Source organism: Astatotilapia calliptera, chromosome 9 (assembly GCF_900246225.1).
Source record: "Astatotilapia calliptera chromosome 9, fAstCal1.2, whole genome shotgun sequence".
In the NCBI taxonomy this organism is placed as follows: domain Eukaryota; kingdom Metazoa; phylum Chordata; class Actinopteri; order Cichliformes; family Cichlidae; genus Astatotilapia; species Astatotilapia calliptera.
Window position 1 is genome coordinate 30,012,553 of NC_039310.1, and position 14,398 is coordinate 30,026,950.

Sequence of the window (14,398 nt, forward strand, 5' to 3'; positions counted from 1 at the left end):
TATGAGTTATTGCAACTGACAGTAAAAAGTCAGCAACATGAAAATAAACTCCACCTAAACTTGGTTTATATCTGACCCAGATAGACTGCAGGTCATAACTTCTTACCTGAAGTTCAGTTCACCTGACACTCGGACTGGAGGCTGCTTCGGGGCTCTCCTCCTGCCTCCCCTTCCCTCATCCACCTGTTGCCTCTGTGGAAGCTCCGTCATAGACACCACCAAACAACTGAGTTATTGTTACACATCGACCTGCATCTGGCCAATCCACCACCTCTCATTGTTCATGCCGTTACAAATAAATAAAAAATAAGTCAAATAAGCCCGATGGCCAGTCCAGCTATGTTAACCTGCAACCAAATCTGCAGCTCCATACAGCAATGTTACGACTTAGATTATATCTTATAACTCATAACTCTTATGTTAGCTGCCCTCAGTAGCATACTGTCTGAAATATTCCAATAATTCTTTTGTTATTTTAAGTGTTATTTTTTCCTTGGTATTCTAATTTCACCGAAGTTTACTAAACTCAAACTTAATATTACTGACATTTATTCTGTCCTCATTTTCTTTCACCGAAAAATTGTTTCCTGCGGTGCCGTCTTTGTGCTTGGCTCTCCTACCTTTGCTAACGTGATGCACATAGCGCAGAAGCCGGTGCTGCATTCACTTACACTCGGATATCTGAGCTTCACCGTGAAAACATAATCGGACATTTGATATTTGATTGAATTTTATTGTTTTGCCTTTGGGGTGGCACCTGGGGTGGCCAGTCTGGTTGGGGGGGGGTGGCCTGTGCCCCCCCAGGCCACCCCGCTGGACACGCCACTGATTCTGAGAACCCCTGCTGCAATAAATGAGGGACCACTGTCTACTCTACGATTATTGTTTTCAACCTGTTAACATTTAATACTGTATTGATAGAACCAACTGATTCTGCAGCAGAGCATCCCCAGTCCCTGAGCCCCTACTGCTGCACCCACAGGTATGTACAGCAGCACTGATAGCTTTTTACTCGGTGGGATTTCCTTGTGATCACCTTTACTAAATATCTACAACCAATCTGATTATATCCTGTTTTTGTTTTTTTTTCAATGTTGAAATTAAAATCTAGTAGCAGCCTTCTCATTTCTTTGTGTTTTGTGCTGTTTTACAGGCCCACAGGGGAGGACGGCTCCGAGGCAGATGAGGGACGGGTCCCAGGACGGTCCATCGGCGGTGGAGCTGGCCATCCTGGAGTCCCTGAAGAGGCCACACCAGTCTCCAATGGAGCATTTCCTCCTCAGCCTTGTTCCTGCTCTGGAGAGCAGCTGGTCCTTTTTATTCCTGTCTCTCTGTAAATTCTTATATTTTACATATTTATGTTTAATGTTTTTCTGTTTGAGACTTTTAATATTATTTCAAATAAATGTTTATAATGACTAATGTCTCAGTTCTACTACACAGCAAATGTTGGCACACGACTTGACACATGTAGAATTTATTTCATATTATACTAATGACAAAATATACTGATACAGTGGGATGCAGAAGTTTGGGCAACCTTGTTAATAGACATTATTTTCCTGTATAAATCGTTGGTTGTTACAATAAAAAATGTCAGTTAAATATCATACAGGAGACACACACAGTGATATTTGAGAAGTGAAAAGAAGTTTACTGGATTTACAGAAAGTGTGCAATAATTGTTTAAACAAAATCAAGCAGGTGCATCAATTTGGGCACCACAAAAAATAAATGAAATAAATATTTAGTGTATATCAATGTGTGTGTCTCCTATATGATATATGGGGTGCCTTTGTCTGGACGTGCTTCCCATCCAGAGCTGCACAGCACAGAGGAAAGTTCCAGCGATCCCTCTGTGATGGACCGCCAGTCTCCAGGTGAAGGCACAGCCATGAAGTCGTCCACTAGACAGTCCCAGATGGACGTCGCTGCCTGGGGGGTGATCTGGCTCACCGTGGACACACCGACTCTGAAACTGAACGCGATGGTCCTGAAGGAGTCCGCGGTGACAAGGAACCTGGACAAAATTGTTCAAAATCAGTATTATGTGTACTGCAGTTACAAAATACATCATTCAAATTCCAAAATACTTTTGTGATGTCAGATATAAATCACAAAACTTAAATCTTACATAAAACATTTTGTAATTATAAGGATAATTACAAAATGTATATTAGATAATATCTAAAACAGTTGTGTTTTGTTTTAACTTTAACATATCATAATTTGATTGGTAGCAACTTTCACAACTACAGTGAGCCGATCACTCATAATTCCTAAACATGTCAATCAGGTAGGAATGAAGTAAGACATTAATAGAAATAAAGAGTTGTATGTTGACATGTAGCCCTTTCCTTGCTTAAATCATTAATATTTTTGAAAAATTAATCTGTGATAAGACAGCTTATCAAGATAGAACCATGTAACTAGAGATGAACCAAACTGTTCACAGTTTTATCTAACTCTGTTTTAATAAAGGCTGTGACCCCTGCTATAGAGTCTGACAGCTGCAGGGATTATATACAAATATTCAACTATCCCAGAATTAAACCAGGTCTAAATAAAAAGGAGTGAGTATCACTACAAAGGTTAACTCAGTGGTCCTAATGCTACAGTTTGATATCAGCAAACACCGAGCGCATACATTGATGTGACACCACAGCCATGCTATCATTCAAACACTGATAACAGCATAAATCGAATTAAATCGGGACTTGATGAGAGCTTCTCAGTATCACTAGAAATATTATAAACAGTCGTCTCTGTACCACAGTTTGCTTTCAGTAAACACCGACAGCATTCACTGTTAGCATAGCACATCCATGTTAGCAGTGTATAACTGGATGGATTAGCATATTAGCACAGGTATCAATAAAGGACTACCGTATTAAATAGTTTTACTAACCTCAGGCAGACGGACAGGCGCTCTGCAGGTGGGATTGAGCGCCTGTAGTTGGTGTCTAGGCGGGCAATGCTGGGACCAACGGGGGACAGCAGGTCCTCAAACTGGCCGAGTGAACGACGGTGATAGCGCTGGAATCCGCCGTCATCCAGGCGCAGCTCCTGGAGCAAGTGGTGAAACTCACCAAACTGCTCACGCCTCTGGAGGACCTGATGGACCCAGGTACGGCGAGGACGTCTTTTACGCCGCTACTCTGCTCTCCACAGTACATAGAGAAGGGAGACTCTCTCTTCAAGCGCTAGCTCGACAGCTGCCATCTTGCAAAGATACCAGTCTGGCAAAACTTCCTCCCACATCCCTCCCACATTTCCGGTTCACGCGCGTCAAAATATGATATTTTGAGGCGCGATGGATTTTTCTTGGACACGCGTAGAGGTGCGAATGTGATGCGTCAAATTAGGGGCGTTTGGGGCGTTTTGTTCGCGTCCATCGCGTTCAGTGTGAACACACTGTTAGTGGGTTGAGTGATTCCTGCTGCACTGTTTGTCCTTCTTATTGAAGTGACCTGCTGAGAGCTCACACTGTTCTCTGTAGAAATGATGTCAGTCTGACTCGTCACATGTTTGGAGGCGTGTTTGATGTTTGCTCTTCTGGAAACTCTCAGTATCAAATATGGACGATGCAAAGGAGACATGCTTCAGTCTTTATAGACCTGTTTCTGTAGCTGCCACTATCATTCTACATGTTTGTACATCAGCTTGTGAAATCCTGTCTGCTGTCTTCATTCATCACTCTTCACCTGCTTCACTGCCACTGTGTGGGTGGAGCTGCCTGAGCCCCGCCCACACACAGAGCTCCTCTCTGGAGCTAAAATTCTGTGTCATCTCTGCCTCCTTTCTATATCCTCCACCTCTCTTTTCTCTTCTTCAGTTTCTGCAGCCACGGAGCCTCACAGCCGTTAGCACGCCCATACCTGAGCAGCTAGCATTACCCAGCATGCCATGCAGCAGTGTCAGTTTGTAAATGTGCAAGAATTCCTGCCGTGACCTTTGACCTGCTAAAGACAGTCAGCTGTGGATTATTCATTGTTGTGTCTGATACTTAGAACTGTGAGGAAGAAGCTACACAGTTAATCAGGGTCCCCTCTCTCTGAATCAGGAAAGGTGGGCAGGCCGCGTGTGGGCCGCGGGCCATATGTTGAGTCTCACTGTTTGAAATGTGAACATTGTTCTGCTGCAGTCAATGGACTAAACCAGAGAAGAAGAAAACAGACTTTACCATGAAGATCCTCAGTGTGGATCAGTATAATATCAGCCTGATGTCTGCAGTTTAGTGTCAGCACAACTTTCACATCATATTCATCTCAGCACAACTAAAACATGCTGACTGACCTCAGAGTTTCAAGTTTACATCCTGGACTCTCCAGGAAACCACACAGATGCTTCACTCCTGGATCCTGCAGAATGTTGTTGTAGCTCAGGTGCAGCTGTCTCAGATGGGAGGGGTTGGACTTCAGTGCTGCTGCCAGATAATCACAGCTGATCTCTGACAAACCACAGTTCCCCAATCTGTATAAAGAATGAAAGATGTAAGTTTATTAGACAAAGAGCTTGAAAGCATTCAGTGTTTCATCATCTGTTCAGAGCTGAAGAAGGTTCAGAATGTAGAAGTTTAGAAAATGGAAACTCCAAACAGCTGAAGCCAACAGGAAGCAGCTTCAAACAAACACAACAAGAGAAAAAACTCTGAATGTTTCACATTAAAGTCGTACATTTCTCATAAAAACAGGACAAAGCCTTGAAGAAGTCGTGTTTTTCCTTCCAGGAACCACATGGCTTCACTTTTAAAGGTGAAGTGTGACAGAAACGGACATATTTGAAGTCCAACACCTTTTTCCAGTCACATTATTAAAGCAGACAAACTACAAGCTCATTTTCATTCCAACAAGTCATCTTCTGACCTGGACTAACAACACTGGTCTCTATGTGCAGCTGGCTGTGAGACCAGTGCTCAGGGAGCGTCTACAAAGTGCAACACTGAAAGAACATCACACACTCATTTGCTTCCAGCACACAAACATCTACGGTCATTATTCATGTTCCTGCTCCTCTGGATTCACACGGAGCCTCTGCTGTTTATTTACCCGTTGCCATGGTGAATCGTAGTATCGAGGCTCCATAACTCAGACTGAGCATGCTCAGAGCAGATTTGCCTGACTCTGATCAGCTGATCTGGAACAGGAAACTCTGCTATATGTACATTATTACGTCTACACCTGAATCTCAACACTCACAAATATATCAACTGTGTTTAATATTTTGGCACGTAGATCATTCATGTGCTTCAGCTCTTCTTACATTTTACCACCAACACGTTTCAAAAGGAGCAGCTTTTACTTTGAAGGCCAGCTGTCTCTGTTTCCTGTTTTCCTTGTTGGATAATGGAACAAGTCGATGCTTCAGTGCGTTGAATTGTGTTACACAAAAATAAGCAAAGTTTTCACGTTGTTCAGGCAGAATCGAGCGTTGAAGAATGAATCCACACGTCAATAAACATTTTCATCAGCACAAGCAGGACAATGAAAGCAGGAAATACCCAAGCTGCCATTTCTCCTTCTACAACTTCAACAACTGCACATGAATTAAACTTCATACACAGACTCACAGTCTCTGGTTGCTCTGAAATCTCACTGACAGCCAATAGAAATAAAGAAAAGTCCAGACTGACAGTCTCTGTGGGGTTAGGCAGTGAACTGCTCACGCTGCGTTCAAGTGCATCACAAACTATCAGAATTGGATCCAACTTTGTGAAGCAGATTTCTTCTCAGCTGCTGTTTTGAACATTTCCTCAGGAACTGTGTTAAACTCTGTAAATGAACTGAGAACTATTTCTACATTTGAAACTATGGATTCATTTTCCCGTTCACTTCTGTACATTAGTGTATAAATGAATGTTAGACTGGGCTCCATGCACACACTTGGTCTCAGCTGCCTTCTTCCTGAGTCATTCCAACAGAGTCCTTTCTCTTCTCCAGCTTCTGTTTGAAATCCTCTCACAGAGCCTGAGTCCTGCTTTGCTGTCACGTTTGGGCCTGTGTTCCTCTGCTTTAACACACACCTCACCACAGCAGCTGTGTGGGTCGTCTCTGTAGCAGCCAGATCAGCTTCTGATACATGAACATCATCCTAACTTCACCTTCATTAGCTTTGACATTCATGTCTTTCTTTTCTCTCTGTTTCCACACAAGCTCAAAGTCTCTGCAGCCTGTTTTTATCTGCTATCATCAGATCTTCATCATCCTCATTCACATCCCTCACACACTCTACAGCCTCATCAGCACTGACTTCATCTTCACTGACTGATGGAGCCCAACATGAACCTGTGGAGGCTGAGACAAACATGTCAAACATCTCCCCGTCACCACTGCACTTCTGTCAGCCTTTAAATGAACCCTGCTCAAGTCTGTCACTTCTGTTTGGAGCCAAAAGGAAAAACTGTTGCTCACTCTGGAAAGACAACATTTCTGAAAGCACTCAAACTTCTTCATGTTTGTCTTCAGACACATCCTGAACATTTAGGAACTAAAGAAAGTTTCAAACCTCAAAGACCTGAAATATAGAAAAACAACAACAGCTGTAGTCAGTGAACTCACCTCAGAGCCTCCAGCCGACAGTTTGGACTCTCCAGTCCAGCACACAGAAGCTTCATCCATGAATCCTGCAGGTTGTTCTCGCTCATGTCCAGCTCTGTCAGATGGGAGGGGTTGGACTTCAGAGCTGAGGCCACAACTTCACAGTGAGCCTCTGAGAGTCGACACCGAGTCAGTCTGTGATGATAGAAAATATAAAATGTGTTATTATAAAAGCAGAAAATCTGCATTATAAACACAGACTGAATGTATATGAAGACAAAACAGAGTGAAGTCATAATCTGATGAATCTGCTCTTCACATCTGTGCTTCAGCTCCTCTTACTGTGTTTGACATGACACAACGACTGAGTCTCTCTCAGACCTGCAGACTTTTAATGAGAATCTTTGTTTGGCTTTAATCTGCAGATGAAGGAGGAAGATTGTGTCACATTTAGGCTTCCATAATGGAAAGATGATCTCTGTTTGCTACCTGCTGTCAGGTACGACTGCCATAATAAACATGGTGAGTGAGCATGAAGGTGCAGAGGAAGACTCTAGTGTCATTTTTTAATGGTTTTTAAAAGGGTTTTTAAGGGTTTTCATGGATGGTTTGATTTCCAGCAGGACACTTAAACATGACAGTGGACGTCCTAAAGAACATATTCACTGATATGAAACGTGTCATTGAACAGGATTACTATCAGTGCAAACATGATGGAAACAGCTGTGACTGCATGGATGTGACACACTTCAAATCTGCTCTTCACTCTTGGATTTGGGATCCACGGAGCTGCTCTGTGTCAATAAAGGAATGGTGTGGAAGGTCGCAGCGTACGGACACAAACACTGTGAGGTAACGGCGTAAAAACTAAACAATCAGCTCTGTGATTAATGAGGACATGAAGTCAGACATTCCTCATTAGGAGCAGCAGGAATGAAAGTGACTCCATGTGCTGCTGGGACTTCAGCGTTAGCTCACATATCTGACACATGTTCAGTCCAGATGTCAGCAGTGTCTTCTCACTCAGTTTGTCCCACTGTTGGCAGTAAGAGAGCACAGCTGGTTCACCTCTGACCCCCACTCTGAACCACAGCACTGTCACTCATCAGTACATCACACTTTAACCACACTGAACCAGAGTCTTCCTCAGCACCCTCATCCTCACTCACCATGTTTGTGTATCTGACTATTTCCTCATTAACCACAGAGATGATGAACTCACAGAGCTGAAGGAGACTTAATGACGCACACACGCACACACATGCACACGCACACACACACACACACACACACACACACACACACGCACGCACGCACGCACGCACACACACACACTCTACAATAACAGCCCACAGGTGTTCACTAGCTGATAAATTGCTCACAGAGCGATGGTGGAGCCAGGAAAAGCATCACCGATCAAAGAGGAGAAGCTCAGATGGTGACTGCTCTGGATATTTGTTGTTGTTTTTAAGGTTACTTTATTTATACCCACAGGTAAATTTACTTTACAGAAAAATGATAGCATCCCTTCAAACACACAATGAAAACGCCTCACAATAACATACTTGAACATTTCGGCTCAAATCAAAAATCATTCTTCTTCTTATTGAGTTCAGTGACAGCAGCAGGACAAAGCTGTTTCTACAATGCTTTGTCCTGCATCTTGAAATACAAACCTCTGTTCTCAGGAAAGAAGCTGAAATTCACCCCGTAGAGGATGGGAGCCATTTTTAAGAATTGATAATAGGGCTGGGCCGTCTCATACTGTTCACGGTAACACCGGTATAATGTTGGTCCGTCAGACACACAACAAAGCACTATTTTTGGTAGCGCATGCTAGCGGGCCGTCGTTATTACCGTGTTGTTTGGAAAATACGGCGCACTTAAAATCATCCTTTGATTTTTCTGAAAGTCGACAGAGCCCCTTATAATCCCGTGTGCCTTATGTATGAACTCTGGTTGTGTTTACTGACCTCGAAACGATTTTATGTGCACGGCGCTCGAAATGTTTCAGTACGACTTTGCTGAGCTACGAAGCCGCACCGCTTGATGGATTGTGGGAGCATTACGGCTGTCGTAGGCGGAGCCTCGCGGAGTGATACGTGCTGTTCTTCAACATAATATTACCGTATTGTGTGTGTATAACCTCTTTTTAAGTGTTGTGGATGTTATACATGGTAATGCTGAGGATGTGTCGGCCACTGGAAATGCCTTTTGGTTAAACTGTCAGCGAGGATTTTGCATTTGCACTGTTACATTTTTATATAACTTTAAAGCACATTAAAAAACAGCTGCTTGTTTAAGTGAAAATACATTGATGGTTTTTGCACTAATAAAGTTGTGGAGTTGTAAAGTATTTTGTCTCGTGTCAATTATGTCGTCAGTTATATCGTTATCGCAAATTTTCAAATGTATATCGTGATAAATATTTTTGGTCATATCGCCCTGCTCTAGCTGATAAAGCCATCCTCTGTACCTCAAAGGAGCTTGCAAAGAAAAAAGCGTCTGGACTTCTTTAAGTTACTTGAAGACGTTTCACCTCTCATCCGAGAAGCTTCTTCAGTTCTAAGGTCAAATGGTGGAGAGTCTCAGATATAAACCTAGTGGGAGTTTCCCCCCACAGAGGGACAAAAGGACCCCTGATGATCCTCTAATCGCCTGAGCCAAGGTGTGAAACTGGGCGTGGGTCCCAATCAGCCAGAGTTTCGGGTGAGTTCATTGTGAAACCTGGCCCCACCTTATCATGTGAATTCCTGAGATCAGATAGCCCAGGATACAGGAAAAGAAGGCCGTCGCTTCCCTGAGCAAAGACCACAACATCACTGTTTTACCAGCTGATAAGGGAAGATGCACCGTGGTCCTAAACACTACAGATTACCACACAAAGATCACTACTCTCCTCAGTGACAAAAATACCTACAAAGCCTTAAAGCGAGACCCCACAAGCAGCCACAAAAAGAAAGTTATAGCTTGCCTTCAAGACTTTGAAAAGGACAAAATCATTGACCGCCTTACATATCACCGCCTTTACCCAGGGGATGCCATACCCTGCATTTACAGACTTCCTAAAATCCACAAGGAAGCTGTCCCACTCAGACCCATAGTCAGTAGCATAAACTCAGCCACTTATAACATTGCTAAACACCTTGCTACCATCCTTGCTCCTCTCGTGGGGAACACCCCACACCACATCAAGAACTCCACCGACTTCACCGACAAGGTCCAGAAACTTACCCTGGATCCAGATGAAACCATGGTGTCCTTTGATGTAGTCTCTCTCTTCACTTGCATACCCACCACGGAGGCCGTGGAGACTGTCAGAAAACGACTACAAGAAGACAGCTCCTTGGAGGACAGGACCAACTTCACACCCGATCAGACCTGCACACTGTTAGACCTCTGCCTCACCACTACATATTTCAAGTACAACGAAGGCTTTTACAGACAAAAACATGGCTGTGCCATGGGCTCCCCCGTGTCACCTATTGTAGCAACCTTTACATGGAGGAAGTGGAAAGGAAGGCTCTTGGCTCTTTCAAAGGAAGAGTACCCAGCCACTGGTACAGATATGTGGACGACACCTGGGTCAAAATCAAGACACAAGAAGTGGAATCCTTCACTGCGCACATTAACGCTGTGGATAAAAACATCAAGTTCACCAGGGAAGACACAAAGGACGACTGTTTGCCTTTCCTGGACTGCGCCGTGCACATTGAAGAGAACGGCAACCTCAACATCGAAGTTTACCGGAAGCCCACACACACGGACCAGTACCTCCTCTTTGACTCCCATCACCCTCTGGAACACAAACTTGGAGTAATCAGGACCCTACACCACCGGGCAGAACGTGTTCCCTCTAAGCCTGAAGGAAAAAAGAAGGAACACACACATGTAAAGGAAGCACTCAAAACGTGCGGCTATCCTAAATGGGCGTTCTTAAAGTCAGCAAAGAGGCACAGAAAAGAAGACCAGACACCAGCGAGGGAGGATAAGAAGGACAGACGCAACAACATTGTCATCCCCTATGTAGCCGGTGTATCAGAAAAACTCAGGAGAGTTTTCTCCAAGCACAACATCCCAGTGTATTTCAGACCCAGCAACACGCTCAGACAGAAACTGGTTCACCCGAAAGACAAAACGCCAAAACACAGACTTAACAATGTGGTGTTTGCTGTACAGTGCAGCGAGGAATGCTCAGACCTCTACATTGGAGAGACCAAACAGCCACTTCACAAGCGCATGGCACAACACAGAAGAGCCACCTCCACAGGACAAGACTCAGCAGTCCATCTGCATCTAAAGGTCAAAGGTCACTCTTTCGAGGATGCCAATGTTCACATTTTGGACAGAGAGGACAGATGGTTTGAAAGAGGAGTGAAAGAAGCCATCTATGTCCACTGTGAGCGACCATCTTTGAACAGAGGCGGGGTTTACGACACCAACTCTCTGCCATCTATAATCCAGTTTTGAGATCCTCCCCAGACGCCTTAACGCCCACTCACATCCTGGGCCATCTGACCTCAGGAATTCGCATGATAAGGTGGGGCCAGGTTTCACAATGAACACACCTGAAACTCTGGCTGATTGTGACCCACACCCAGTTTCACACCTTGGCTCAGACGATTAGAGGATCATCAGGGGGTCCTTTTGTCCCTCTGTGGGGGGTCACTCCCACTAGTTTTATATCTGGGACTCTCCACCATTTGACCTTAGAACTGAAGAAGCTTCTCGGATGAGAGGTGAAACGTCTTCAAGCAACAAGAAGTCCAGACGCTCTTCTTTGCAAGCTCCTTTGACCACGATGACCTGGATGACTGAGAACCTTCACAGACAGCAGTGATACATCTGCTGCTGTCAGGCCTGCAGGTATCAGGCTGTTGTTCTCCTTCATCTCATAGTGGACAGAAATTATTTTTTGGAGCTGCACAAATAATTTGTGTGGCATCAGATTTGATGCAGAACAGCTGATTGTTCTGTAAATAGTTTGAAATGTTTGTTTAAACAACATCTTGAAACAGAGACTGAAAAGAGTTCATACAATGGAACGAATGACAGCAAGCTTGCAACTAAAGATGGAGATCTTCTACCAGGAACTGTGTGGCCAGATCCTGAATGAACAAGACCTTTGGAACATTAATAATATGAAGCTATAAATCTCTATACGACATGCGATCATATTAATCTTGGTCTGTTTTTGTTTCCTTTCCTGTCTTAAATGGTCTCATGACAGAGAATGTTAACATGTTGTTTGTTTGTTTATTTGTTTATTACCCCAAAAATGACTAAATAAACATCTAAAAAACCCAAAAAAAACACCTTGGCTGCATTTTTAGATAAACAGCTGCAAAAAACTTTTTCTGCATAACTCAGTAACTTTTTTGAAGAACTATATAATTAACTGCCCAACATTGGTCTTTATTTACTGTACTTGCAGACAGAGTTACAGACTCTCTCCCAGACCACAGACTCAGAATACAAGTCAGAGCTTTATTAAAAGAAAAAAGAAAGTTGTGTTTTCAAAATTGGAGTTCAAGTTATTTTTCCTTCCAATAGTGTTAACATACTACAGGTCATGGACAAGATTGTTTTTAATTTTCATTGTAAGTGCGCTGAAGCAGTTAATTAAAAGTAGTCTAACATAAATGCTGTAATTTGATTACTTTAATAAACATATAACTTGGATGGATGTGATGCTGGCGTGACCACAGTGCACACGTCTGCTGTTGCTCACAGTGGTCCAAGGAGGGAGTTTTGTGCGTTTGCTCAGACACATGAAACATTAGAGGGAACGTTGCTCCTCCCACCACTGAACAAAGTCATCAATGACTGGACCGTGGCTGGTTTCACCCTCTTTCAATAAGCTGACAATAACATCTGCATATTTAATGATGGCCCTGTTTTCATATCTGCTCTGACACATGTTTGTATAGAGAGTGAATAATAAGGGTGATAAGACGCAGCCTTGAGGAGAACCTGTGGAGGAGAACACTGGGTCAGACAGAACCCCATTTATTCTGTTTGTGACCTGTCAGTTAGAAAATCTCAAATCCAGCCCACCAGGTTCTCCCTGATTTCAAACTGTTCTAAAAGTCTTTTAGTTAAAATATGGGCTGTGTTGTATTAAAAGCTGCAGAAAAATTGATGAACTGAAGTCTTGCAGAAGTCACTTCACTCTCTACATGTGTAAGAATCAGATTTAGTCAAAGTGCGTCCTCCACTCCTCTGTTGGGCCTGTATGCAAACTGCATTGGATCCAGCTGATGTTCAGTCTCTTTCATAACCACATTTCTGATGAGTTTTTCAGAGACTTTCTGAGGTGAGGGCAACAGGCCTGAAGTCGTTTAGAAGTTTTGGACGACTAGATTTAGGGACAGGAACCACGACAGCTTCTTCCCAAAGAGAGGACACATGCTGCACTAATGTTATCAGGACCTGGCTCTTGTTCACATTAACTGCATGAAAGGCCTTTTGGACATCGCTGAGTTCAATGATAAAGTGCTGAGTGTCTCTCAGTTTCAGTTCCAAAATATCCTCGCTAACATCAGAAGAACTGAAACGAGCATAAAACACATTCAAGTGTTTGCAAAATCTTTGTCTGATCATCTAAAATGATCTGACTGCTGCTCTGAGGATGTTCAAACTAGGGCTGGGACGACGCATCGACGTCATCGATTACGTCGACATGTGAAGTACGTTGACCTAAAAAAAAATGTGCGTCGATGCGTCATCACTTTCAAAACAGACACGGCGGCAGCGAGTAGCGGCAACATGAGTGAGGCAGCCGCAGCCAACTTAAATCACTCCACCCCAACACGCAGTTCTACAGTACGGGGATATTTGAACAGAAAAGGAAGTGATGCAGGCGTTTCCCGGCTTTGTAAGGTGGAAATGGCCTATCAGAAAAGCATGACGGCTATGCACCAGCACCTCAAACGACGGCATCCAGGAGCAGCTTCTGCTTCAGACTGAAAAATTCATCGATTAGGAAAATGATGGTTTTGCCCAGCCCTATTTCAAACCCTGCTATGGTTTTCATACAAGTCCAGGCATCAGACTTCACTACAAAGAAGCTCTTCATAGACTCTTATTTCTGTCTAACAGGAACGTCTGAATGACCAACAGCAGCAGCAGATTTAAAACACCGCCCCCTAATGACACAACACAGGTACTACATGTAGATGTGAGTCTACAACACAGCGTACGATGACCAATGCAGGATCATGCTAAGTGTTAGGTTTTGTATTGTTGATTGTCATTTATGCTTAGAAATATTTAACCATATATGCTTAGAGGTGTATAATCAATTGTGTAGTGATAGTCTGCAAACTTGTGTGTATTAGAGAGCACTCTGGGAGCACGAGAGAGGTCGTTTTATTGTAGGATTAACGTGGCTATATCTGTTTTAGGCTAAGTGCCTTTTGTTTAGATGAACTGCTGGACTTCCTCACCGTGTTATCTAGGGTGAAGCATCTAGGGTGAGACTACCCTCTTTATGACCAAGGATGTACCTTTTGTGCTTTTATGTTATATGACCCTTTGATCAGCAGTGCCACACACACACACACACACACACACAGTATTCTTTGTTCACATGTATACCTATGTAAGATGTCATATGTTAATGAACCTATGCATATTCATGTAACCTCAATAAAAGAGCAGTGTTACGGGGGAGCGGACGAGAGCAACTGGGGTCAAGCGAAGGAACGGCGTTTGTCCGGTTCTCTCCCGTGCACGAGAAACATGAAGAACTTTGCCTACTCGTGTCTTGCTTGCTGTGTAATTATATTGTCTTCAACGTTCCAGCGAATAGGTTCAAGCTACAAACCTATCACTAAGTGATCAACAGAAAATATAATTTC

The 14,398-nt window shown here is 43.4% G+C and overlaps 1 protein-coding gene and 1 long non-coding RNA gene across 2 annotated transcripts in view; both read right to left on the bottom strand.

Annotated features, from left to right (window-relative positions):
- Positions 1-14,398, bottom strand: part of LOC113029544 (uncharacterized) — a 72,324-nt gene that overhangs the window by 18,344 nt on the left and 39,582 nt on the right. The gene's annotated exons all lie outside the window — the stretch shown is intronic.
- Positions 1-14,398, bottom strand: part of LOC113029538 (NACHT, LRR and PYD domains-containing protein 12-like) — a 35,193-nt gene that overhangs the window by 13,737 nt on the left and 7,058 nt on the right. The window contains exons 7-8 of the mRNA XM_026180430.1: positions 6,558-6,731; positions 4,297-4,473 (exon numbers count right to left, since the gene is read on the bottom strand). Of these exons, the coding sequence (XP_026036215.1) occupies positions 4,297-4,473; positions 6,558-6,731 (351 nt within the window). The remainder of the gene's footprint in view (positions 1-4,296; positions 4,474-6,557; positions 6,732-14,398) is intronic.